Source organism: Heptranchias perlo, chromosome 7, assembly GCF_035084215.1.
Source record: "Heptranchias perlo isolate sHepPer1 chromosome 7, sHepPer1.hap1, whole genome shotgun sequence".
Classification (NCBI taxonomy): Eukaryota; Metazoa; Chordata; class Chondrichthyes; order Hexanchiformes; family Hexanchidae; genus Heptranchias; species Heptranchias perlo.
This window is the reverse complement of record NC_090331.1, coordinates 84,358,379-84,382,179: the sequence shown is the minus strand read 5'-3', so window position 1 is coordinate 84,382,179 and position 23,801 is coordinate 84,358,379. Positions and strand designations below refer to the sequence as shown.

The window sequence follows — 23,801 nt, the reverse complement described above, 5'->3', positions numbered from 1 at the left end:
ATCATGCCTTTTTATTGCATGGGATAATGGGTGTTTGTTAAACTTGGGTTGAGTTGAAGCTATAGAGCTACGGTAAATTAACTCTGGTTCGATTTTATGTTCTTATGATGGACATTATCATATTTCGGTTATAGCTCAGACCTGGCTAACCTGTCCACTTTCCTATGGTCTCCGATACTTGAAAGTATCAAGAAATATCTAAAGTTCAGTAAGGATGATTGATGATTATAGCACTGCTGAGTAGGGACGTTTCATGCCATTCTGGCACAGCAGTGCTGTGGTGGGCAGCAGCAATCTGTCAGTTAATGGTGTGTGTCACTTCCATGTTGTTGCTGTCAAAACCCTTTAGTATATTTCTGGATGGGAATCTTAACACTTTGACGTGATTCTTTCCCATTGTAAGCAGGGAGCCGCAGATTTTACAGGCCCTGTGCTTTAAGCAGCAAAACCCTCTGGCCATCCAATTTATTGAGTATCTTACTGATCTAAACAGTTAAAGTGGCGCGCATCAAGTTGTCTCAAAAATGCAACTGTTTCTAGACTGTTGTTACAAGGAATTGGTAATTTGCTCATGTCGTCATGTTAAATCAGTCATTTCAGTATTTTGCTAAAAAGTGATCTGATCACCCAGCTAATAAACCTCAGATAATAAAGCAGTCCTAGCCCGCATGCAGCAAGACCTGGACAACATCCAGGCTTGGGCTCGTAAGTGGCAAGTAACATTCGTGCCAGAAAAGTGCCAGGCAATGACCATCTCCAACAAGAGAGAGTCTAACCACCTCCCCTTGACATTCAACGGCATTACCATCGCCGAATCCCCCACCATCAACATCCTGGGGGGTCACCATTGACCAAAAACCTAACTGGACCAGCCATATAAATACTGTGGCTACAAGAGCAGGCCAGAGGCTGGGTATTCTGCGAAGAGTGACTCACCTCCTGACTCCCCAAAGCCTTTCCACCATCTACAAGGCACAAGTCAGGAGTGTGATGGAATACTCTCCACTTGCCTGGATGAGTGCAGCTCCAACAACACTCAAGAAGCTCGACACCATCCAGGACAAAGCAGCCCGCTTGATTGGCACCCCATCCACCACCCTAAACATTCATTCCCTTCACCACCGGCGCACAGTGGCTGCAGTGTGTACCATCTACAGGATGTACTGCAGCAACTGGCCAAGGCTTCTTCGACAGCACCTCCCAAACCCACGATCTCTACCACATGGAAGGACAAGAGCAGCAGGTACATGGGAACAACACCACCTGCATGTTCCCCTCCAAGTCATACACCATCCCGACTTGGAAATAAATCGCCGTTCCTTCATCGTCACTGGGCCAAAATCCTGGAACTCCCTTCCTAACAGCACTGTGGGAGAACCTTCACCACACGGACTGCAGCGGTTCAAGAAGGCGGCTCACCACCACCTTCTCAAGGGCAATTAGGGATGGGCAATAAATGCCGGCCTCGCCAGCGACGCCCATATCCCATGAACAAATTAAAAAAAAACAATAAATGTTCATTTTGCAATTTGTCTTACTGCAGAGGTATGTGTTTTAGATGTTGAATAGGATCTGAATGAATAGCTCAGGTATATTTGCTGTACTTTTATTGACAGTCAGCAGGGATGTGAATGTTTTCCCAGATTTATCATCCGAAACTGCCAGACAGTTTTGAGAAAGTCCAGCAGTTCATTTTCTGTTTGAGGCATTGGCTACACTTTCTACCAAAAACAGAAAAATAGATTTGACTGATTTTTGTTTGCTGCCGCTGTTTGAAATCGATTGATTTCTGTGAAATTGGTTGCAATCCCAGCCCCTCTATTTTGTGCAACAAAAAAGTAATAAATTCTCAGTTTTTTTATCCTTTCACTTTTTAAAAAAAATGATGCCTACAACCTATGCAGTTTTCCCTTAGGATGAGGACATCTTCAGTTCTTCTTTTGTTGTCAGGATCAAAGAAGCCGATTTTCCTATGATTGTATTCCACTGAGTTTTCAGCACGTTGATCCCAAAGTTCTCTCATTCCACCCCCTCTTCCTGAAAGCTTGGCTTAGGGTGCATTGTCATGCACATAGGCAGCTCTCTATTCATCTCTCAATTGGCCAATCGTTCATGTATGAGCCCAGATAGTGTTAGTAAGCTATTTTACCAAGGGAGCATCACACGAGAGGCCAATCCTATCTTCAGTCTTGGGTTGGTTAGCCAAATTATTGCTGCAGATAATTTAACGCTCGTGCCAGATTTTAAGAGATAAATTATTGAAAATAAGAGGAATTTGGGTAAGGTTGATTGGGGGTGCTACTAGCTATGGATAACTGCAGTACAGGTGACAGATTAAGGGCTTTTACATCCATACTTGTGGACAAAGAATCCAGGAATGTCCCTCAGATTAAAAGGAGTGTGCCTGGTAAAATGAAAATCAAGTGGCCTAATGGTGATATCTGAAGACAAATTAAACTTTAGAAAATAGCTTTCAAGGGAATGTAGATTAGGTATAAGATTCAGTTGAAGTTAAGACTGGCCAACAGATCAGTGGAAAAGATGATTTTGAATAGGTGTGGTAGTGATGGCATGTTTTCTTTTTAGTTACATTAGGAGTCAGATGGTGATCAAGGACTTCATAGGGCCTTTGGAGATCCTGCTGGACTCCTAAATCTCTTTGCTCCTCTACATTTTCAAGTTTCTCACCATTTAGAAAATACTCTTGATTTGTCTTCCTTGGGCCCAAAGTGGTTAACCTCACATTTATCCACATTGAACTCCATTTGCTATAGTTTTGCCCACTCACTTAACCTGTCTGTCCCGTTGCAACCTCCTGCTCCCATTTGCACTACTTACTGTCCGTCCTAACTTTGTGCCATCTGCAAACTTGGATATACAACTCTCTATTCCTTGATCCACGTCATTAATAAATACGATGAAAAGTTGAGGCTCCAGAACAGATCCCTGGTGGACACCACTTGTCACATCCTGCCAATTTGACTACATACTCTTTATCCCCACTCTCTGTCTCCTACCTCCCAACCAATTTCCAACCCAAGTTAAAAGGCCAACTCCAGTTCTGTGTGCTCTCATTTTTGCTACACTCTCTTGAGTGGAACCTTATTGAATGCCTTCTTGAAGTCCATATAGATAATATCCATAGATACTCCCTTATCAACCTTATTAGTGACCTCCTGAAAAAAATTCAATTAGATTAGTCAAACATGACTTACCCTTCACAAAGCCATGCTGGCGCTCTCTGGTCAGCTCATATTTGTTCAAGTATTCAGTCACTATCCCTAATGACAGATTCTAGTAGCTTCCCTACAGCTGACAGGCCTATGGTTAACTGGTTTCTCTCTCTCACCCTTCTTAAATAATGGAGTGACATTCGCAAATTATCAATCTAACCAATAATTCTTGAATCAAGATAGCCCTAAAAGATTATGATGACGCTTGTGCAATTTCCTCACCTACTTCTTTTAATACCCTGGGGTAGAAACCATCAAGTCCTGGAGATTTATCTATCTTAAGTCCCATTACCCATTTTTTCCACTTACATTGAATCCGATGAGTCCTCCCCTTGGTTTATTTTTAGTTTCCCACCTGTCACTGGTATTTTATCCTCTTCCTCTACTGTGAAAACTGATACAAAGTGCTCGTTTAATAAATCTGCCATTACCTTATTGTCTGTTACAATATGAATACCTGTGTTTGTCTTTAATGGACCTACATCTGCCTTCGCTACTATCTTACACTTAATGTATTTATAAAAAAATATTCATTGTTAGCCTTTATGTTACTTGAAGTTTTTTTCCTACCCCTTTTACAGCTCTTAATATTTTCTTGGTGCCCCTTTGTTGCTTTCTATATTTCTCTCAGTCTGTTGGATTGCCATTTTTCTTGGCATTTGTGTAAGCCAATTCCTTTAGCTTTATACTCTGTCTTACCTCGTAAGTTGACTGTACAGTGTAACTTTTGCTCTTTAGAGGTATGCATTGGTCTTGTATTGTACTAAATACTTCTTCGAATACCTCCCACTGTTTACCTGTTAACTTGTTCAGGGAGATGCATTTGGGTCACAGTAATTCCAGGCCCGTATATACCATACAGGGTTACACAGTTAAGGCCCATGACCAGTGTTGTGAGGTTGCAGGGAAAGCTAATTCGATGTCTTAGTGAACTTACTGCCCCTCGGCGACATCATTTGAAAACACGTCAGATTCCACATGTACACTGATGACACCCAGCTCCACCCCTCCACCATCACTCTCGACCCCTCCAGTGTCTCTCATTTGTCACATTGCTTGTTCGACGTTCAGTACTGGATGAGCAAAAATTTCCTCCAACTAAATATTGGGAAGATCGAAGTCATTGACTTTGGTCCCCGCCACAAACTCTGTTCCCTAACCACCACCTCCATCCCTCTCCCTGGCCACTGTCTGAAGCTGAACCAGACCGTTAGCAACCTATTTGACACTGAGATGAGCTTCTGACCCCATATCCGTTCCATCACCAAGACCGCCTACTTCCACCTCTAACATTCCCCGTCTCCACCTCTGCCTTAGCTCATCTGCTGCTGAAACCCTCATCCATCCTTTATTACCTCGAGACTTGACTATTCCAATGCTCTCCTGGCCGGCCTCCCATCTTCCACCCTCCATAAACTTTGAGCTCATCCAAACTCTGCTGCCCATATCCTAACTTGCACCATCCCGTTCACTCATCACCTCTATGCTCGCTGACCTACATTGGGGTTCCCAGTCTGGGAACACCTTGATTTTTAAAATTCTCATCCTTGTTTTCAAATCCCTCCATGGCCTCGCCCCTCCCTATCTCTGTAACTTCCTCCAGCGCTACAGCCCTCCGAGATCTCAGCGCTCCTCCATTTCTCGTCTCTTACGCATCCCCGATTTTAATCGCTGCACCGTTGGTGGCCATGCCTTCAACTGCCTAGGCCCTAAGCTCTGGAATTCCCTCCCTAAGCCTCTCTGCCTCTCTACCCCTCTCTCCTCCTTTAAGACGCTCCTTAAAACCTACCTCTTTGACCAAGTTTTTGGTCACTTACCCTAATATCTCCTTATGTGGCTTGATGTTAAATTTTGTCTGATTACGCTCCTGTGAAGTGCCTTGGGATGTTTTACTACATTAATGGTGCTATATAAATGCAAGCTGTTTTTGTTGTTGTTAAGACAGATGAATACAAAATTGGAAACATAACATTTAGCATGTTCCAGGCCTTGTTTTGTTCTCACATGGGGATATCAAGGCTCTGGAGAAGATCAAGACGACACAAGCTCCCTCTTTTCTGGAATGCACGCTGGGCCTCAGTGCTTGCCTGCCATCCCAGCTTGTATTGGTCAGACCTGTTCTTCCACTTTTTCCCTGAGCCTTTACTCATTCATAGTGAGCAGCGCTGTGGGCGATGTGCTAATTTTGTATTACTTATAAACAGCTCACAATAGATGGGTTGTACTTTTTTTCCCCTACATTACATCCTGCCTCATTGTCAGTTCAGGCCTGTTGCTGTGTCTGTCTCCACTTTTCTAACGATAGTATCAGAATTGAGAGGTTATACCTAGCAGGAAAGATTGAATAGGCTGGGGCTCTTTTCTCTAGAAAAGAGAAGGCTCAGGGCTGACCTAATAGAGGCCCTTAAAATTATGAAAGTGTTCGATAGGATAGACATAGAGAAGATGTTTCCACTTGTGGGGAGACCAAAACTGGGTACCATAAATATAAGATAGTCACTAATAAATCCAATAGGGAATTCAGGAGAAACTTCTTTACCCAGAGAGTGGTTAGAATGTGGAACTCGCTACCACAAGAAGTAGTTGAAGTGAATAGCATAGGTGCGTTTAAGGGGAAACTAGATAAATACACGGGGGAGAAAGGAATAGACGGTTATGTTGATAGGGTTAGATGAAGAGGGTTGGGAGTAGGCTCGTGTGAAGCATAAACACCAGCATGGACCTGCTGGGCCGAATGGCCAGTTTCTGTGCTGTACATTCCATGTAATTCTGTTGTCTTCGCTGCCACCAATTTGTCTTTCTCATTCTTCCTTTATATTCCTCACTTTCGCTGGCCTTATTTTCTCCTCTCCTATTGCCCCGTTGCATGTGATATATTGCTTCACTAAATGTATCGTATTACAGCAATGGACGGACAGCTCCAGCATGACTGTTAAAGATCAGAAACTACCTCGCTGGTCCTAGATTATCCATGAACAGCGCCAAGGGAAATCTAATAATTATCTTAAAATTAGAAAAGAACTCTTGCCCTGAAACGTGACAGATTTCTTTGTAAATTTCAATTCTTCACCTCATTTTAGGATTTATATCACAAGGCAGTGATGTTAAACAATTTCCTCCAAATAATATTAACTAGCAGCAATTGACAGGGATCTCTGTAGGGCTCTGATTTCCATTCTTTTATTTGAGCAGCTTAACTTGTTTGTCAAATCACCTTCTTTAAGCACTCTTCAAGAGACATTTGTCTCGGTGCTGTTCTGTTTTTAATTGTGTGAAATGATTACAGGGAAGCCCAGTGAAGATACAGTTATCAAAATGCACACTCCTATCTCAAATAACAATTCAATTCCTGGTACTTAAATCTTGTGCAGGTTGGTGTTCCCTTTGACAAGAACAAGTTTTCCAAGCTCCCTTACACACCGCTGTTTTACATTCTGGTTTGCAAACTAGCCCTGCAAAATGGCGTGAGAAGAAGGTTAATTTTCTTCTCACTGACTTTTTATCAATTGAGCATCGGTTGTAAAAATCTGCCAGCAGACTCTGGATTAGCTCTACTGGAACTGCAGCATTAGGTGAACTTCTGCAGCAATTTTCCGCTACATTAAGAAGCATATTGCTTTGATGTCTGGGTTCATTTTCTTCCATGTGTAGGATCCCGTATGTCCTTGAATAGAACTAACAAGTATCAGTATCATTCAATGCAGAAGGGATGTATTCTTGCCAAAAGTCAAATCAAGTCAACCCTTCAGCACAGCAGCATTGCCTTTAAGCAGACTGGTTGTTCGAGGGTCTGTGATAGTCATAAACAAGAGTGGTATTGAAAGTCAGTTGTTTGTGAAAAATGTAACCTTTTTCTGTGTGTCTGTTAAATAATCACTGCATTGTTTCAATGGGGTAAATCTCTGCTGGTGTTTTCCCTCAAAGAAAAGTCTATTTAAAAAATCTACCTTTAACAATACTGGGAAAGGACTGTAATGGGCTCCAGCAGAATGGCATGGATGAACCTGTGAGATGTCAACAGTGTAGTAAGAAACTGAAGGACAGGTAAACAACTTGATCAGTAGTTGGCTGCAGTGTAAACCACTCATGCTATGAATTACTTCTTTAAAACAAAGAATATTTTAGTTGTGAAAAATGCCTGGAAGACATGAAGAAATGAAGAGGGAAAAAAGCAAGAAACCATGGTGTCCAAAGTACAATCAGGACCCTTTGAATTTAGAACGAAGTTGGCATCACAGTGGAGTGAATGTTCTGTTGCTTTATTAAAAGCCACACAAGTCGAAGGCAGTTTCCCACCTTGCTATTAACATTGCAACAGGGAAGTTGATTAAAAGATAAGAGTTTTGTGTTCATGAGACTCGAACACTGGCTTAATTCCAGAAGAATACTCCCAAATTATAGAGTGCTGGTGTAGAGACCTAGCTCCAGCTGCAGTACAGCTGAATATAGTGATGGTAGAAATGCACACTAAAGCGACACATCTTGTATGGATCACCTAATTCCTTTAATCAAGAGAAATTTTTCATTGCAAAAAAATGATTTGACGTGAATAGCAGCTGCTTAATTGCCTAATTAATTCTGGGTTATTAAATATTTATTTAATTTACCATGAAATGTGTGCCTGGCTCCCCTTCAGTTAGTTGGGAGTAATTAGGAGTCTGAGATGAACAAATTTATGGAGTAGTTTGCATTTTTATTGCAACAGTTTTAATACATTGCTTTCAGCACTTGGAGCAATTAGTGTACATCTGCCACACTGCCAACAATAGTATATTAACAAAAATTTACTGTTTCCCAAACAGCAATTAGTAGTTGCAATTGCAGCTACTCTTCGTAATTGCTCACTGTTCATGCTGCAGTATTTTAGAATGATTGGGCAATTGGAGATTGTAACATATCTTTGCACTAATATTATGCTTTGGGAAGATGGGTGCTATGTTATTTTCCTCTGCCCTGTAACTGGAGATTGTGCTGCAGCTCTTTCCATTATTAATTTTGAGCTCTTGGGCTTTTGTGAGTACTTTGTCCAACTTGATGTCCTCACTTTTATTTCATTTGCAAGAAGCCTGGTGGATCAATTGATAGTCGTTCCACCTGTCCCACACCTGTTACTTTGGCATCTCTTAATCAAGTTCCAATAGCATTTCCAAAGATGTCTCAGTGCAAACCACATACACATACCCTAGGGTTGCCAATTCTGGTTGGAGACGTTCTTGGAGGTTTGATCACATGACATTCTGACCACGTGACATCTGCAAATGTTATTGCATTTACCTTCAAACGATCGGATCCCCTGTAGTCAAGTATCTTCACTCATGGTTTCGTGCCAGCAGCTGTTGTATGAGAAGTTCTGAGAACCATGAGACCACCCGCGAATAAGAAAAGAAGGGAAACCGATGGTGGGGGAAAGGGTCAAATAGGACACCGGTTGCTGACTGTCTCAGACTGAAACAAAGAGGGGAATTGAATCGGTGGCAAAGGAATGGCATTTGTGATGGGGCCAAAGACAATAGCTTTGGTCTTCCCACTGTTTAACTGAAGGAAATTGTGGCCTGACAACACAGGAGCAGGCTGACAACACAAAGGGGTCGAGAGAGCTGGTAGAGCTTGGTGTTGCCAGCGTACATTTGGAACCTGAAGTCATGTCCTCAGAAGATGACACTGAGGAAAAGCATATAGATGAGGGGGCCAAGGATAGATCCAGGAGACTCCAGAGGTACAGGGACAGGAAGAGAAGCAATTGCTGGAAATTCTGTGGCAATAAAAGCAGTGTCACTTAGCTGAACAATGGAGGAGAGGGGTTGGACGAGGATGGAATGGTCGACCGTGTCAAAGGCTGCAGACAGCTCGAGAAGGACAAGGAGGTGTCGTGCACCACGGCCATAGTCACAGAGGATGTCATTTGTGACTTTGATTAGAACTGTTTTTTGTTTATTCGTTCATGGAATGTGGGCGTCGCTGGCAAGGCCGGCATTTATTGCCCATCCCTTATTGCCCTTGAGAAGGTGGTGGTGAGCCGCCTTCTTGAACCGCTGCAGTCCGTCTGGTGAAGGTTTTCCCACAGGGCTGTTAGGAAGGGAGTTCCAGGATTTTGACCCAGCGACGATGAAGGAACGGCGATATATTTCCACGTCGGGATGGTGTGTGACTTTGAGGGGAACGTGCAGGTGGTGTTGTTCCCATGTGCCTGCTGCTCTTGTCCTTCTAGGTGATAGAGGTCGCGGGTTTGGAAGGTGCTGTCGAAGAAGCCTTGGCGATTTGCTGCAATGCATCCTGTGGATGGTACACACTGTAGCCACAGTGTGCCGGTGGTGAAGGGAGTGAATGTTTAGGGTGGTGGATGGGGTGCCAATCAAGCGGGCTGCTTTGTCCTGGATGGTGTCGAGCTTCTTGAGTGTTGTTGGAGCTGCATTCATCCAGGCAAGTGGAGAGTATTCCATCACACTCCTGACTTGTGCCTTGTGGATGGTGGAAAGGCTTTGGGGAGTCAGTGCTGTGACAGAGGCGGAAACCTGGTTGGAGAGGTTCAAGCGTGCAGTTGTGGGAAAAATGGGTACGGATTTGGGAGGCAACAATATTCAAGGACTTAGGAGGGAAAAGGGAGGTTGGAAGTGGAGTAGTGTTTTACAAGGTCAGTACGAAGAGGAAGAGCAGGAGGTGGGTCTCATGGACAAGATGAGGGTATGAGGGGAGATAGAAGAGAAACTAGAGAAGGATACGAGTTCCGGGGGGATCCGTGGGGAAATTTGTTTTGGTAGGGAAAGGGAGATGCGGCAGAGGCAGCTGAACGTATGGTCTCTTTGGAATCTTTGGAATCCAAAGTGAATCTTTGGAATTCTTTACCCCAGAGGGCTCTGAATGCTCAGTTATGGAGTATGCTCAAGACTGAGATTGATGGATATTTGGACGCTATGGGGATAGGGTGGGAAAGTGGGGTTGAGGTAGAAGATCAGCCATGATCTTAGTGAATGGCGGTGCAGGCTTGAGGGGCCTTATGGCCCAATCCTACTCCTATTTCTTATGTTCTTATGTCTCACTCTTAGTGACGAAGAAGTCTGTGATCTGCTAGTACTTGTTGTTTGAGGTGAGGATGGATGGAGCAGGGGAGACGGGTTTAAGAAGACGATTGGTAATGGAGAAAAGAAACTGAGAGTTATCTTTGCATTCCAGGGTGATCTTGGGGAAAAAAAGAACACAAATCTGGGACAACAGTCAGAGGGAAAAAAAATGTTTTCATACGGTTTTTGTGAGTACACAAAAGCAAAGGTGTTAAATGTATGCATGGTTAAAATTCAAACCCACTGTTGTCATTGGAAAAGATGAAGTAGGAATTTGGTGTACTGTAAAATCTATATTCATGCATTTTATTTATTTTAATGCTCATCAGGGAGGATGTTCGTGCTAGGGAATGGAGCTCTTCCCATTTCAGGCACTCATTGCCAGCATCAAATATTCCCAGGTCAGGTATAGCACAGTTAGATGCATAGTAAAGCTCTCTCTACTCTGCCCCCAACAATGTCTCTTAGTCCCAATCTCAAAAAAAAGCACCCCCGACTGCATATTTTTCCATTTCCCACACCTGCCATTTTGTGGCCTCTCTTAATGAGATGGCCAATTCTGTGCTAAATTAGGTTCAGTTTGTGCTGTCAGCCCAAGCCAATTAGGAACTGGATTAAGATTGCCCAAATTTATTTTGCAAAGCAGCATTACAGTCACCAGACAGAGGAGACTTTCATTTCATCAGTCTGGGCTGGATTTGAATTTGGGTCCCAGAGGTGAAAGGCCAATTGCGTCTATGTGCATATTTTATATCGAAATATAGAAGTGTGATTTATAAACCAATTTGGCTTCTTGAATTTTTTTGATCTGAAAAAGCAAGCAGAAGATGCAGATGTGGCTGACCGATCACATTATATGGTAATTGCAAAACATGCTTAGCCATCTTAAGAGGATTCTGCATTTGTCGCACCAAGCTCAGGAATGCAATATAATTTTTAATTGCAGCTTTAGTGTGGCAATTCTAGTCAGTAAAATGCAGTGCCAAGTAAATTATAAGGTAGGTTGGACCAGAAAAAGTGTGGTTGGGTGCAATGTACTGTATGCATTTGACCTGAATGTCTGACCTCATTTCTCTTACTAGGTACTGGCAGATGCTGTGGCTCGATTAGTGGTGGATAAATTCAGTGAACTGACTGACAACTTCACCTCCCCTCATGCACGGAGGAAAGTTCTTGCTGGTGTTGTCATGACAGCAGGTACATTTTCAATTTGTTTTATTTCTTCACTTTTGAATGTTGAGTTTCTTTAAAAATAAAATAGATTGTGTAAATGTTCTGCAATTATTTCACATTTGAAAAAAAAACTAGTTAAAGTTTATGACGTTGAAATGATGACAATGTTGAACTCGCTCCCACAAGGAGTAGTTGAGGAGAATAGCATAGATGCATTTAACGGGATGCTAGATAAGTACATGAGGGAGAAAGGAATAGAAGGGTAAGATGAAGTAAGGCGGGAGGAGACTCATGTGGAGCATAGACCAGTTGGGCCAAATGGCCTGTTTCTGTGTTGTAAAATTCTATGTACTGTCTGATATCCAGCTGAATATATATTTAAATTTTATTCTAGTAGCTGAGCGTGAATTAAGTTTTATTGATAATGGTTTCCTATCCCTGCCCTCTATCCATAAAGACACATAAATTAACCTCAACATAAATATGTATCTTGATTATAAAAATACATTTGTATACCTCAAGGGCAATTAGAGATGGGCAATAAATGCTGGCCTCGCCAGCGACGCCCACATCCCGTTAACGAATAAAAAAATATGGACTTCCTCATTTCTGACTTCATGTATAATTTGTGGAAGTTTTGTGTACAGCACAGAGGATACTGGATAGAGAACTATGGAATAAAACATTTATCCAGTGAGTGAGGAAGACCGGATAACACTTAGGCAACTGTCATCAGTGATTTTTATAAAGGTTTCCCTCACAAGTGGAATAAATTTTCTATTCTAAGTATTCATCGATCACTCTGTTTATTCAACATGCCTTTTATGTGGTAACAAAGTATTTAAGTAAATTAATGAACATGAAAAATGTTAATATTTTATCACACATATAACAGACTTATCTGTATACCCACATGTGTTGCATTAGTTGTAACCGTTGAAACTGGTGGCAATGTATTACTGGGTTTATTTCATGTGTGAAACGCGCATAATTAATTTCAGTCTGAGTAAATGAATGAGGTCTTTCTGATAAGTGAAATAAATGCAGCAATAGCCGGCTATCAGTGGTGTGTTTATATCACTGTTATTTTACTTAAAACTAAGATTATTTTAAAGTTTTCCTTTGTGTAATCGCATTAACCTTCATGCTCACTGCGAATGTTGATGAATCTTTCTTGTGATGTCAGACATGGAGCAAGTTTTATCGGGCTTTGTAATATTAATTATTGCACAGCTCAACAGTCGGAATGGAGCACTTGCCAAGTTCTGAGAGTTTTATTATCCTCTTTTGTTTGGATTGATGTGAAATGAACAGGACCAGATGTTTAATAAATTATTGGTGTTTAATGTTACATTGATTTACTGTGTACATTTACTGTTGTAGACTTTTACATTTATTTTTAATACATTCACTGTCTTATTTCTATTTTTAGCGTTATAGTTAGTTATTATTGAGAGCATGGCTATATTCTATTATAAACCATGAAAACAACATGAACTGAACCCCAAAATTAAATTATCAATTTTTTTAAATGTGCACCATGATCTTAAAATGAAAATTATTAATGGCCAGATGGCTAAGACTGGTAAAAGTTGGAGAGGTTGCTGTCATGATACTGCAGAGTAATATTGTCACATGATTCACAAGAGGCTACAATAAGGGGATTATTTTGCCACTGGGAAGAAAAGTTAAGGGATTGTTACCTGGTATGTTCAAATGAATTGTTCTTCGGAGTGTTAAGGGAGGTGTGAGTACAGGTACAGGTCTGTCTGTTGCCCATTATTACTGTATTTTGTGAGTCGATGGTTCAAAGTAGTCTGGGTATTATGAATGGGAATGGTGGACAGTAGCCAATACTTTCCATTCATTATGTCATTGAGCAAAACTGTATATCATCAGATGGGAAGATGTACTTCACAACATTGTTCCTGAATTACTTAATGAAGGGACAATTCAGTAGATTGTATTTCATCTTCATTTACAATATTTGTGTAATTTGTACGGTTTCCCCAATCTCCGAAACTCCTGAAGAGAGCAAGTTTGCAGAATGTTGCCCTTTGAGTCAGTGATGAGGGTTCATCAGTATAAACTTTTCACTTTGAGTGAGGAGAGGGTTTCGGAGACAGTTGTTTATACAGATTTGGAGCATATAATGCTTTGTCTCAGGAAAGCAGTTGAGGGAGAGACCACTCATCTTTTAAGGGAAAATTGGATAAATATTTGAAGCAGATAATTTTGTATTGCCCTCGCAAAGAGCCAGCACAGACACGATAGGATAAACTGTCACTTGGAAAAGCATGGTTTAATCAGGGATAGTCAGCATGGATTTGTTCAGGAATTCTTTGAGGAAGTGACAAGGAGGATTGATGAGGCTAGTGCAGTGGATGTTGTCTACATGGATTTTAGTAAGGCATTTGATGAGGTCCCACATGGCAGACTGGTCAGAAAGGTAAAAGCCCATGGGATACAGGGAAATTGGATCCAAAATTGGCTCAGTAACAGGAAACAAAGGGTAAAAGTCGATGGATGTCTTTGCGAATGGAAATCCATTTCCATTGGTGTGCCACAGGGCTCAGTGTTGGGTCCCTTGCTGTTTGTGGTATATATTAATGATTTGGACTTGAATGTAGGGGGCATGATTGGCAAATTTGCAGACTACACAAAAATTGGCCGTGTAGTTGATGGTGAAGAGGATAGCTGTAGACTCCAAGAAGATATCAATGGGTTGGTGGAATGGGCGGAAAAGTGGCAAATGGAGTTCAACCCGGAGAAGTGTGAGGTAATGCACTTAGGGAGGGCAAACAGTAAAAGGGAATACGCAGTAAACGGGAATATATTGAGAGGGGTAGAGGAAGTGAGAGACCTTGGAGTGCATGTGCACAGGTCCCTGAAGGTGGCAGTACAGGTAGATAAGGTTGTGAAGAAGGCATACGGAATGCTCTCCATTATTAGCCGAGGTACAGAATACAAAAGCAGGGATGTAATGATGGAACTGTATAAAATGCTTGTAAGGCCACAGCTGGAGTATTGTGCGCATTTCTGGTCACCACATTACAGGAAGAACGTAATTGCCCTGGAGAGAGTGCAGAGAAGATTTACAAGAATGTTGCCAGGGCTTGAAAATTGCAGCTCCGAGGAGAGATTGGATAGACTGGGGTTGTTTTCCTTGGAGCAGAGGAGGCTGAGGGGAGACTTGATTGAGGTGTACAAAATTATGAGGGGCCCAGATAGAGGAGACAGGAAGTACCTATTTCCCCTAGCGGAGAGTTCAAGAACTAGAGGACATAGATTTAAGCTGATTGGCGGAAGGATTAGAGGGGACATGAGGAAAAACTTTTTTACCCGGAGGGTGGTGGGACTATGGAATTCGCTGCCCAAATTGGTGGTAGAGGCAGGGACCCTCAACTCTTTTAAAAAGTACCTGGACCTGCACCTAAGGTGCTGTAAGCTGCAGGGCTACGGACCGGGTGCTGGAAGGTGGGATTAGAATGGGCACCTGGTTGTTCTTTGAGCCGGCACGGACACGATGGGCCAAATGGCCCCCTTCTGTGCTGTATCTTTTCTATGGTTCTACGATGGGCCGAATGGTCGACTGCGCTATAAATGTGTTTGGTTCTAATGATGCACTTTTCTGCGACTTAACTGGCTTTCTCACCTCTTCCTCCCTCCCTGTTCTGAAACCAGGATCTGATGTCAGAGAAGCCCAGGTTATATGCGTTTCCACAGGAACGAAATGCATCAATGGCGAGTATATGAGTGACCGAGGCTTGGCTCTGAACGATTGTCACGCTGAAATTGTTGCACGCAGATCCCTCATCCGGTTTCTCTATTCCCAAATGGAGTGCCATTTAAGGTGGGTAGAATTAAAGAATCACTGTGGACATCCAGATTTTACAGCTGTGCTATTATGTTCTTACATGGATTTCAGCTGGTATTGTGATTTCTCAGGTCATTCTAACTGCAACTATCCTGTTTGGCAGGTGACCTGTTTTCTCCACTACCAACTTCTTAAACCCCTCTCCCTGCCCGCTCTGTTCTCACCTCTAACAACAAGCGCGAGGAGCACATCTGTGCGCTGCCTCTGTGGCTTCCACCTTTCTCCTTTCTCACTAAGGCCGCCCCCCCACCCCTCCATCCTAGCCCCCATCTCTCCATAGTTTCTCTTCCATCTGGACAATTAAACAACTAACAGGAGGAGGAGGCTCTGCAAACATCCCCATCCTCAATGATGGCGGAGTCCAGCACGTGAGTGCAAAAGACAAGGCTGAAGTGTTTGCAACCATCTTCAGCCAGAAGTGCCGAGTGGATGATCCATCTCGGCCTCCTCCCGATATCCCCACCGTCACGGAAGCCAGTCTTCGGCCAATTCGATTCACTCCACGTGATATCGAGAAACGGCTGAGTGCACTGGATACAGCAAAGGCTATGGGCCTCGACAACATCCCAGCTGTAGTGCTGAAGACTTGTGCTCCAGAACTAGCTGCGCCTGCAGCCAAGCTGTTCCAGTACAGCTACAACACTGGCATCTACCCGACAACGTGGAAAATTGCCCAGGTATGTCCTGTCCACAAAAAGCAGGACAAATCCAATCCGGCCAATTACCGCCCCATCAGTCTACTCTCAATCATCAGCAAAGTGATGGAAGATGTCGTCGACAGTGCCATCAAGCGGCACTTACTCACCAATAACCTGCTCACCGATGCTCAGTTTGGGTTCCGCCAGGACCACTCGGCTCCAGACCTCATTACAGCCTTGGTCCAAACATGGACAAAAGAGCTGAATTCCAGAGGTGAGGTGAGAGTGACTGCCCTTGACATCAAGGCAGCATTTGACCGAGTGTGGCACCAAGGAGCCCTAGTAAAATTGAAGTCAATGGGAATCAGGGGGGAAACTCTCCAGTGGCTGGAGTCATACCTAGCACAAAGGAAGATGGTAGTGGTTGTTGGAGGCCAATCATCTCAGCCCCAGGACATTGCTGCAGGAGTTCCTCAGGGCAATGTCCTCGGCCCAACCATCTTCAGCTACTTCATCAATGACCTTCCCTCCATCATAAGGTCAGAAATGGGGATGTTCGCTGATGATTGCACAGTGTTCAGTTTTTTTTTATTCGTTCACGGGATGTGGGCGTCGCTGGCAAGGCCGGCATTTATTGCCCATCCCTAATTGCCCTTGAGAAGGTGGTGGTGAGCCGCCTTCTTGAACCGCTGCAGTCCGTGTGGTGACGGTTCTCCCACAGTGCTGTTAGGAAGGGAGTTCCAGGATTTTGACCCAGCGACAATGAAGGAACGGCGGTATATTTCCAAGTCGGGATGGTGTGTGACTTGGAGGGGAACGTGCAGGTGGTGTTGTTCCCATGCGTCTGCTGCCCTTGTCCTTCTAGGTGGTAGAGGTCGCGGGTTTGGGAGGTGCTGTCGAAGAAGCCTTGGCGAGTTGCTGCAGTGCATCCTGTGGATGGTGCACACTGCAGCCACAGTGCGCCGGTGGTGAAGGGAGTGAATGTTTAGGGTGGTGGATGGGGTGCCAATCAAGCGGGCTGCTTTATCTTGGATGGTGTCGAGCTTCTTGAGTGTTGTTGGAGCTGCACTCATCCAGGCAAGTGGAGAGTATTCCATCACACTCCTGACTTGTGCCTTGTAGATGGTGGAAAGGCTTTGGGGAGTCAGGAGGTGAGTCACTCGCCGCAGAATACCCAGCCTCTGACCTGCTCTCGTAGCCACAGTATTTATATGGCTGGTCCAGTTAAATTTCTGGTCAATGGTGACCCCCAGGATGTTGATGGTGAGGGATTCGGCGATGGTAATGCCGTTGAATGTCAAGGGGAGGTGGTTAGACTCTCTCTTGTTGGAGATGGTCATTGCCTGGCACTTATCTGGTGCGAATGTTACTTGCCACTTATCAGCCCAAGCCTGGATGTTGTCCAGGTCTTGCTGCATGCGGGCTCGGACTGCTTCATTATCTGAAGGGTTGCGAATGGAACTGAACACTGTGCAGTCATCAGCGAACATCCCCATTTCTGACCTTATGATGGAGGGAAGGTCATTGAAGAAGCAGCTGAAGATGGTTGGGCCTAGGACACTGCCCTGAGGAACTCCTGCAGCAATGCCCTGGGGCTGAGATGCTTGGCCTCCAACAACCACTACCATCTTCCTTTGTGCTAGGTATGACTCCAGCCACTGGAGAGTTTTCCCCCTGATTCCCATTGACTTCAATTTTACTAGGGCTCCTTGGTGCCACACTCGGTCAAATGCTGCCTTGATGTCAAGGGCAGTCACTCTCACCTCACCTCTGGAATTCAGCTCTTTTGTCCATGTTTGGACCAAGGCTGTAATGAGGTCTGGAGCCGAGTGGTCCTGGCGGAACCCAAACTGAGCATCGGTGAGCAGGTTATTGGTGAGTAAGTGCCGCTTGATAGCACTGTCGACGACACCTTCCATCACTTTGCTGATGATTGAGAGTAGACTGATGGGGCGGTAATTGGCCGGATTGGATTTGTCCTGCTTTTTGTGGACAGGACATACCTGGGCAATTTTCCACATTGTCGGGTGGATGCCAGTGTTGCAGCTGTACTGGAACAGCTTGGCTACAGGCGCAGCTAGTTCTGGAGCACAAGTCTTCAGCACTACAGCTGGGATGTTGTTGGGGCCCATAGCCTTTGCTGTATCCAGTGCACTCAGCCGTTTCTTGATATCACGTGGAGTGAATCGAATTGGCCGAAGACTGGCTTCCGTGATGGTGGGGATATCGGGAGGAGGCTGAGATGGATTATCCACTCGGCACTTCTGGCTGAAGTTCCATTCGCAACCCCTCAAATAATAAAGCACTCCGAGCCCGCATGCAGCAAGACCTGGACAACATCCAGGCTTGGGCTCATAAGTGGCAGAAAAGTGCCAGGCAATGACCATCTCCAACAAGAGAGAGTCTAACCACCTCCCCTTGACATTCAACGGCATTACCATTGCCAAATCCCCCACCATCAACATCCTGGGGGTCACCATTGACCAGAAACTTAACTGGACCAGCCATATAAATACTGTGGCTACGAGAGCAGGTCAGAGGCTGGGTATTCTGCGGCGAGTGACTCACTTCCTGACTCCCCAAAGCCTTTCCACCATCTACAAGGCACAAGTCAGGAGTGTGATGGAATACTCTCCACTTGCCTGGATGAGTGCAGCCCCAACAACACTCAAGAAGCTCGACACCATCCAAGATAAAGCAGCCCGCTTGATTGGCACCCCATCCACCACCGTAAACATTCACTCCCTTCACCACCGGCACACTGTGGCTGCAGTGTGTACCATCCACAGGATGCACTGCAGCAACTCGCCAAGGCTTCTTCGACAGCACCTCCCAAACCCGCGACCTCTACCACCTAGAAGGACAAGAGCAGCAGGCACATGGGAACAACACCACCTGCACGTTCCCCTCCAAGTCACACACCATCCCGACTTGGAAATATATCGCCGTTCCTTCATTGTCGCTGGGTCAAAATCCTGGAACTCCCTTCCTAACAGCACTGTGGGAGAACCGTCACCACACGGACTGCAGCGGTTCAAGAAGGCGGCTCACCACCACCTTCTCGAGGGTAATTAGGGATGGGCAATAAATGCCGGCCTTGCCAGCGACGCCCACATCCCGTGAACGAATAAAAGACAAAAAAATCTCCTTTCATGGCCTCTCCAAGCTAATCTCATCCAGGAGGATTGTTTGAGGAGGATGTGGCTACCAAAGCAGGAGAACTCCCTGTTCTTCAAAGACTACCACTGAATGAAAACACGGGTAGAACACTTCTCACCATAACTTAAAATCAGGTTCAGAGCTAAAAGTCCTGTACTTGTAATCTCGTACCATACATGCATGAAGAAAAGCTTTTATGTGAGAAAGACAACCCAGAGTCCTCAGCTTACCTTGGGCCCACATAGCCTGAAGGAAACTGAATATGCATTACCAGCCTGGTTTATATGGTTTTCTCCCCTTTGATCCAGGCTGGGACAAAATAAGATGACTTATATCTCTCACAATTAACCAAAGCTACCCCACTGAGAAATACCTATTGCAGTGAAAGACCTGTCAATCAAGACAGGTAACAGACAGTCTTTCAGATACCTGATGCAGGCAGTTCATCAATCTTGAGGGCAAAGCAAAATTACAAGCCCGATAAACAAGATGCCACGTAGAGACATCACAGCTAATGGGCCTACAGGGGCCCAAAACAATTACAAATGCTGTAGACTGCAAGTATAGGCGGTTGTCAGCCCAATGATCAGTATTAATTATTTCTTTGCCTAGGTGGACTTGACATATACATTTGTTCGGCAATAAGACTTGTTTGATCCTAAATATGTGTATCCACTTAAACAATCAATCTACTTTTGTTTTGATGGGAGACTGCCTGCAAGTATTCAACAATAAGAACGAGTCATTTTCTTTTGGGAGCTGCAGACAACTTTTGTGGATTGCTCCCAGAAATGCTTTCACAATCGACAGGTGCAAAAGACAAATACTGGCAAGCTGTAAATTTATAATAAAAATATAATGGAGATTCTTATGGGCAAGACCACCAGGATGTGAAGTTCACTGAGGTAGTGAAATAATTAATAATGATCGCCAGGCTGCCAGTTGCTTCTACTTGCATCCTACGGCACTTATAATTGTTCCAGGCCTCTGAAGGGCCGTTACCTGACTCTACATGAGTCCCTTGGGTTTGGCACAGATAACCCTGGTAGCGAGATCATAAGGAAGATGATGCATTTTCACTTTATTTAAAGTTTCTGGATAATGAAGATTCTCTTTTATCGAACATTTCTGTCAGTCTTGACGTAATGCTCTTTGGGAATGTAGCAATTCTTTTCCCAAATCTTCTAGATGTTCTTGGAATATGTGGTAGAGATTGTATTTAAAAAGCATCATGTTTCGGTATAGCAAACCTAAGATTGGCATGTTTTTTGATGTATGTCTTTTCAGGCAACTAAAAGAATGCTATCTCTGATCCTCCTATTGTGACTAAGTAGAACTCTGTTTAACTCATGTATTTTGTCACCAAACTCAAGTCAATGACCAGGCCAACATGGATGTTTCGTTTAAGCGCAGTATTAATTTTTAAAACTATACTTTTTATGGGTTTTCTCTCAAGTCAAGCACACAAAGTTGTACCTGGAATAATCTAGTATGGACTGGAGTTTTCACAGTGCTTTTTCTCTCTTCTAAAGCAACAAGACAGAAGACCACCACAAATCCATTTTTGTTAGGTATGAAGGAGGTGGCTTCAAAATCAAGGACAATGTGCAGTTCCACCTTTACATCAGTACGTCACCATGTGGGGATGCCCGCATCTTCTCACCACATGAGGCAGCAGTGGAAGGTAAGGGTTTCTTGCTGGTTGCTCTAACAGAAATGTTATAGGGGCAAAAAGCGACCCACAACAGTAGTCTATTGCTGGTTCAGGTAATTGAGGCATGGTCCCCATAAATCTTGGATTTGTTTTCGTCTAGACTACTTGCTTGATTCACCGGATGTTATAGTCAGTGGTCTTTTGACGAAAGATGCTGGCAGGAGGGAATGGGATCTATTGATAATCTTGTGAACAACCATCGGTATGATTATTTTGAGACACAATCTTTCCAGGGTTTTGAATTTGGCAATTCTGGCTTGGGGAAATCTGGATTTTAGGCCTTTCTGAAATAGGACCAGTCAAACCAATTTTTAAAAAATTCTTAACTTTCCACAATAACTAGTCAACACAAATAAATAATGAGAGTGAACTATAAAAACAGCAAAGTCATGGTCATATGAATGGCTGAATAGCTTATATTCCCAGTTTATGGCTCATTCAATAAAACGTCCTGCACAGCATTGATTTAACCCTCACATATCCTATGGCATAAGGAGCACTTCCAGTGGTAAATGTTGAGATCCAGAGAGCTTGTGGGATATTTGTGTTGCCCATCATTGTGAAGTTCTGCAACGATGTGTTTGAGTGGGAGAGGTGGGAGAAGAACCTGAACAGATCACTGACATGGAAATGCTGACCAAGGCTACTTAAATGATCAACAGTTTGCTCCCTCACACTAAATGTTAGATGCTATTGACATCCTTCCTCATGGACAAAATAAGCAGTTTGTATGCAAATTGAGTTTCATGTTATCATCATCAAAACAACAATGGCCAACACCACAATGGATAATCCAGGACTTTAAAAGTTGATCAAGGTGGTAGAGAAACTTGGCCTCATTTTGCCATCTACGGGCCAATTTTGAGGACTGCTTGAAGGTCGCTGCGGCTATCGATAGAACGTGAGATTATTTAGGAGGAACTTCAGAATCTAACCTATTGTGAAGCTGGCAAATGACAAGTTTACGACTTAAGTTCATATAAACCTGAGTGCCTTGGAGAAAAAAGTACAAGTTGCAAACTTGCACGTAATAACTAAGCATGATGAGGCAAATCGTTAATGAATAGCATTCTATGCTCTTTGAATAAGTGAGTTTGCATGTTTGTCAAATGGGCACATATCTGTCAGTGATTGCCATGGCATAGTACAGAAGTTCAAATCCAACTGGACTCCATTATGCTGCAAATAAACTACTACATTGCCATGTAAATAGGGATAGATTGAGGTTTTCCTTTGGTCAATCTCCCGTGGCATTGCACATGGAGTCAATACCAGATGTAGTTTTCAGGTGAAGGTGGTTAGAGAGCAGGAGATAATTAGAGTAGGGTGCACTGACATCATTTAATCCCCATTTTAAAGTCAAACATTCTGTCGTCGTTTTTATGTAGTATTTGGATTTTATGTTATTAATTGTAGTTAAATAGCAAAACTTAGGACAGTTTGGGAAACAGAAAAGTAGAGTTGGTTGGAACATAGAAATTTCTCTGCAGTACAGGCTGAGGGGATATGATCTGGAATGCACTGCCTGAAAGGGTGGTGGAAGCAGTAATAGTTCAGTAGTAACTTTCTAAAGGGAATTGGATAAATACTTGAAGGGGAAAAATTTGCAGGGCTATGGGAAAGAGCAGGGGAGTAGGACTAATTGGATAGATCTTTCAAAGAGCTGGCACAGGCACGATGGGCCGATTGGCCTCCTTCTGTGCTATATTTATGAGTCGGACAGTTGAGAGATAGAAAACAGAGGTACAATAGCACTGTCACTGGCAGGAGAGTGTAATTACGGTATGACATGTTTACATAGGCAGTTTCCATCTTAAATGTGAACATAGAATTTTTAAATGGAACAAAATCGTGCTGGAAATGCATGATGCAGGAACCCAAAGATGTTTTATAAATACATTAAGAACGAGAGGATAACTAAGGAAAGAGTAGGGCCTATTAGAGACCAAAAAGGTAATTTATGTGTGCAGGTGGAAGATGTGGGTATGGTTCTTAATGAATATTTTGCATTTGTCTTTACAAAGGAGAGGGATGATGCAGGGATTGAAGTTAAGGAGGAGTGTGCAATATTGGATGGGATGAACAAAGTGAGAGAGGAAGTATTAAGGGGATTAGCATCTTTGAAAGTGGATAAATCACCAGGGCCGGATGAAATGTATCCCAGTCTGTTAAAAGAAGCAAGGGAGGAATTAGCGGAGGCTTTAACAATCATTTTCCAAACTTCACTGGACATAGGCGTAGTGCCGGAGGATTGGAGGACTGCTAACGTTGTACCGTTGTTTAAAAAGGGAGCGAAGGAAAGACTGAGTAATTACAGGCCAGTCAGCCTAACCTCGGTGGTGGGCAAATTATTGGAATCAATTCTGAGGGACAGGATAAACTGTCACTTAGAAAGGCATGGACTAATCAAGGACAGTCAGCACGTTTTTGTTAAGGGGAGGTCGTGTCTGACTAACTTGATTTAATTTTTCAAGGAGGTGTCAAGGAGGATCGGTGAGGGTAGCGCAATTGATGTAGTCTACATGGATTTTGGCAAGGCTTTTGTCAAGATCCCACATGGCAGAAAAGTAAAGGCCCATGGAATCCAAGGGAATGTGGCAAATTGAATTCAAAATTGGCTCAGTGACTGGAAACAAAGAAACATATAAAATAGGAGCAGGAGTAGGCCATTCGAGCCTGCTCCGCCATTCAATATGATCATGGCTGATCCTCTATCTCAGTACCATATTCCTGATCTCACCCCCTGCCCCTTGATGCCTTTTGTGTCTAGAAATCTACCTAGCTCCTTCTTAAATATATTCAGTGAATTGGCCTCCACAGCCTTCTGTGGTAGAGAATTCCACAGGTTCACCACCCTCTGAGTGAAGAAATTTCTCCCTCATCTCAGTCCTAAATGCCCTACCCTGTATCCTGAGACTGTGACCCTTTGTTCTGAAACCCCCCCCAGCC

The 23,801-nt window shown here is 43.6% G+C and overlaps 1 protein-coding gene across 2 annotated transcripts in view; it reads left to right on the top strand.

Moving 5' to 3' along the window:
* The window catches only part of LOC137323918 (double-stranded RNA-specific editase 1-like), a 271,806-nt gene that overhangs the window by 208,108 nt on the left and 39,897 nt on the right, over positions 1 to 23,801 (top strand). For both annotated transcript variants that reach the window (XM_067988003.1, XM_067988004.1), the window contains 3 exons: positions 11,374 to 11,488; positions 15,149 to 15,317; positions 20,671 to 20,822. In XM_067988003.1, the coding sequence (XP_067844104.1) occupies positions 11,374 to 11,488; positions 15,149 to 15,317; positions 20,671 to 20,822 (436 nt within the window). The remainder of the gene's footprint in view (positions 1 to 11,373; positions 11,489 to 15,148; positions 15,318 to 20,670; positions 20,823 to 23,801) is intronic.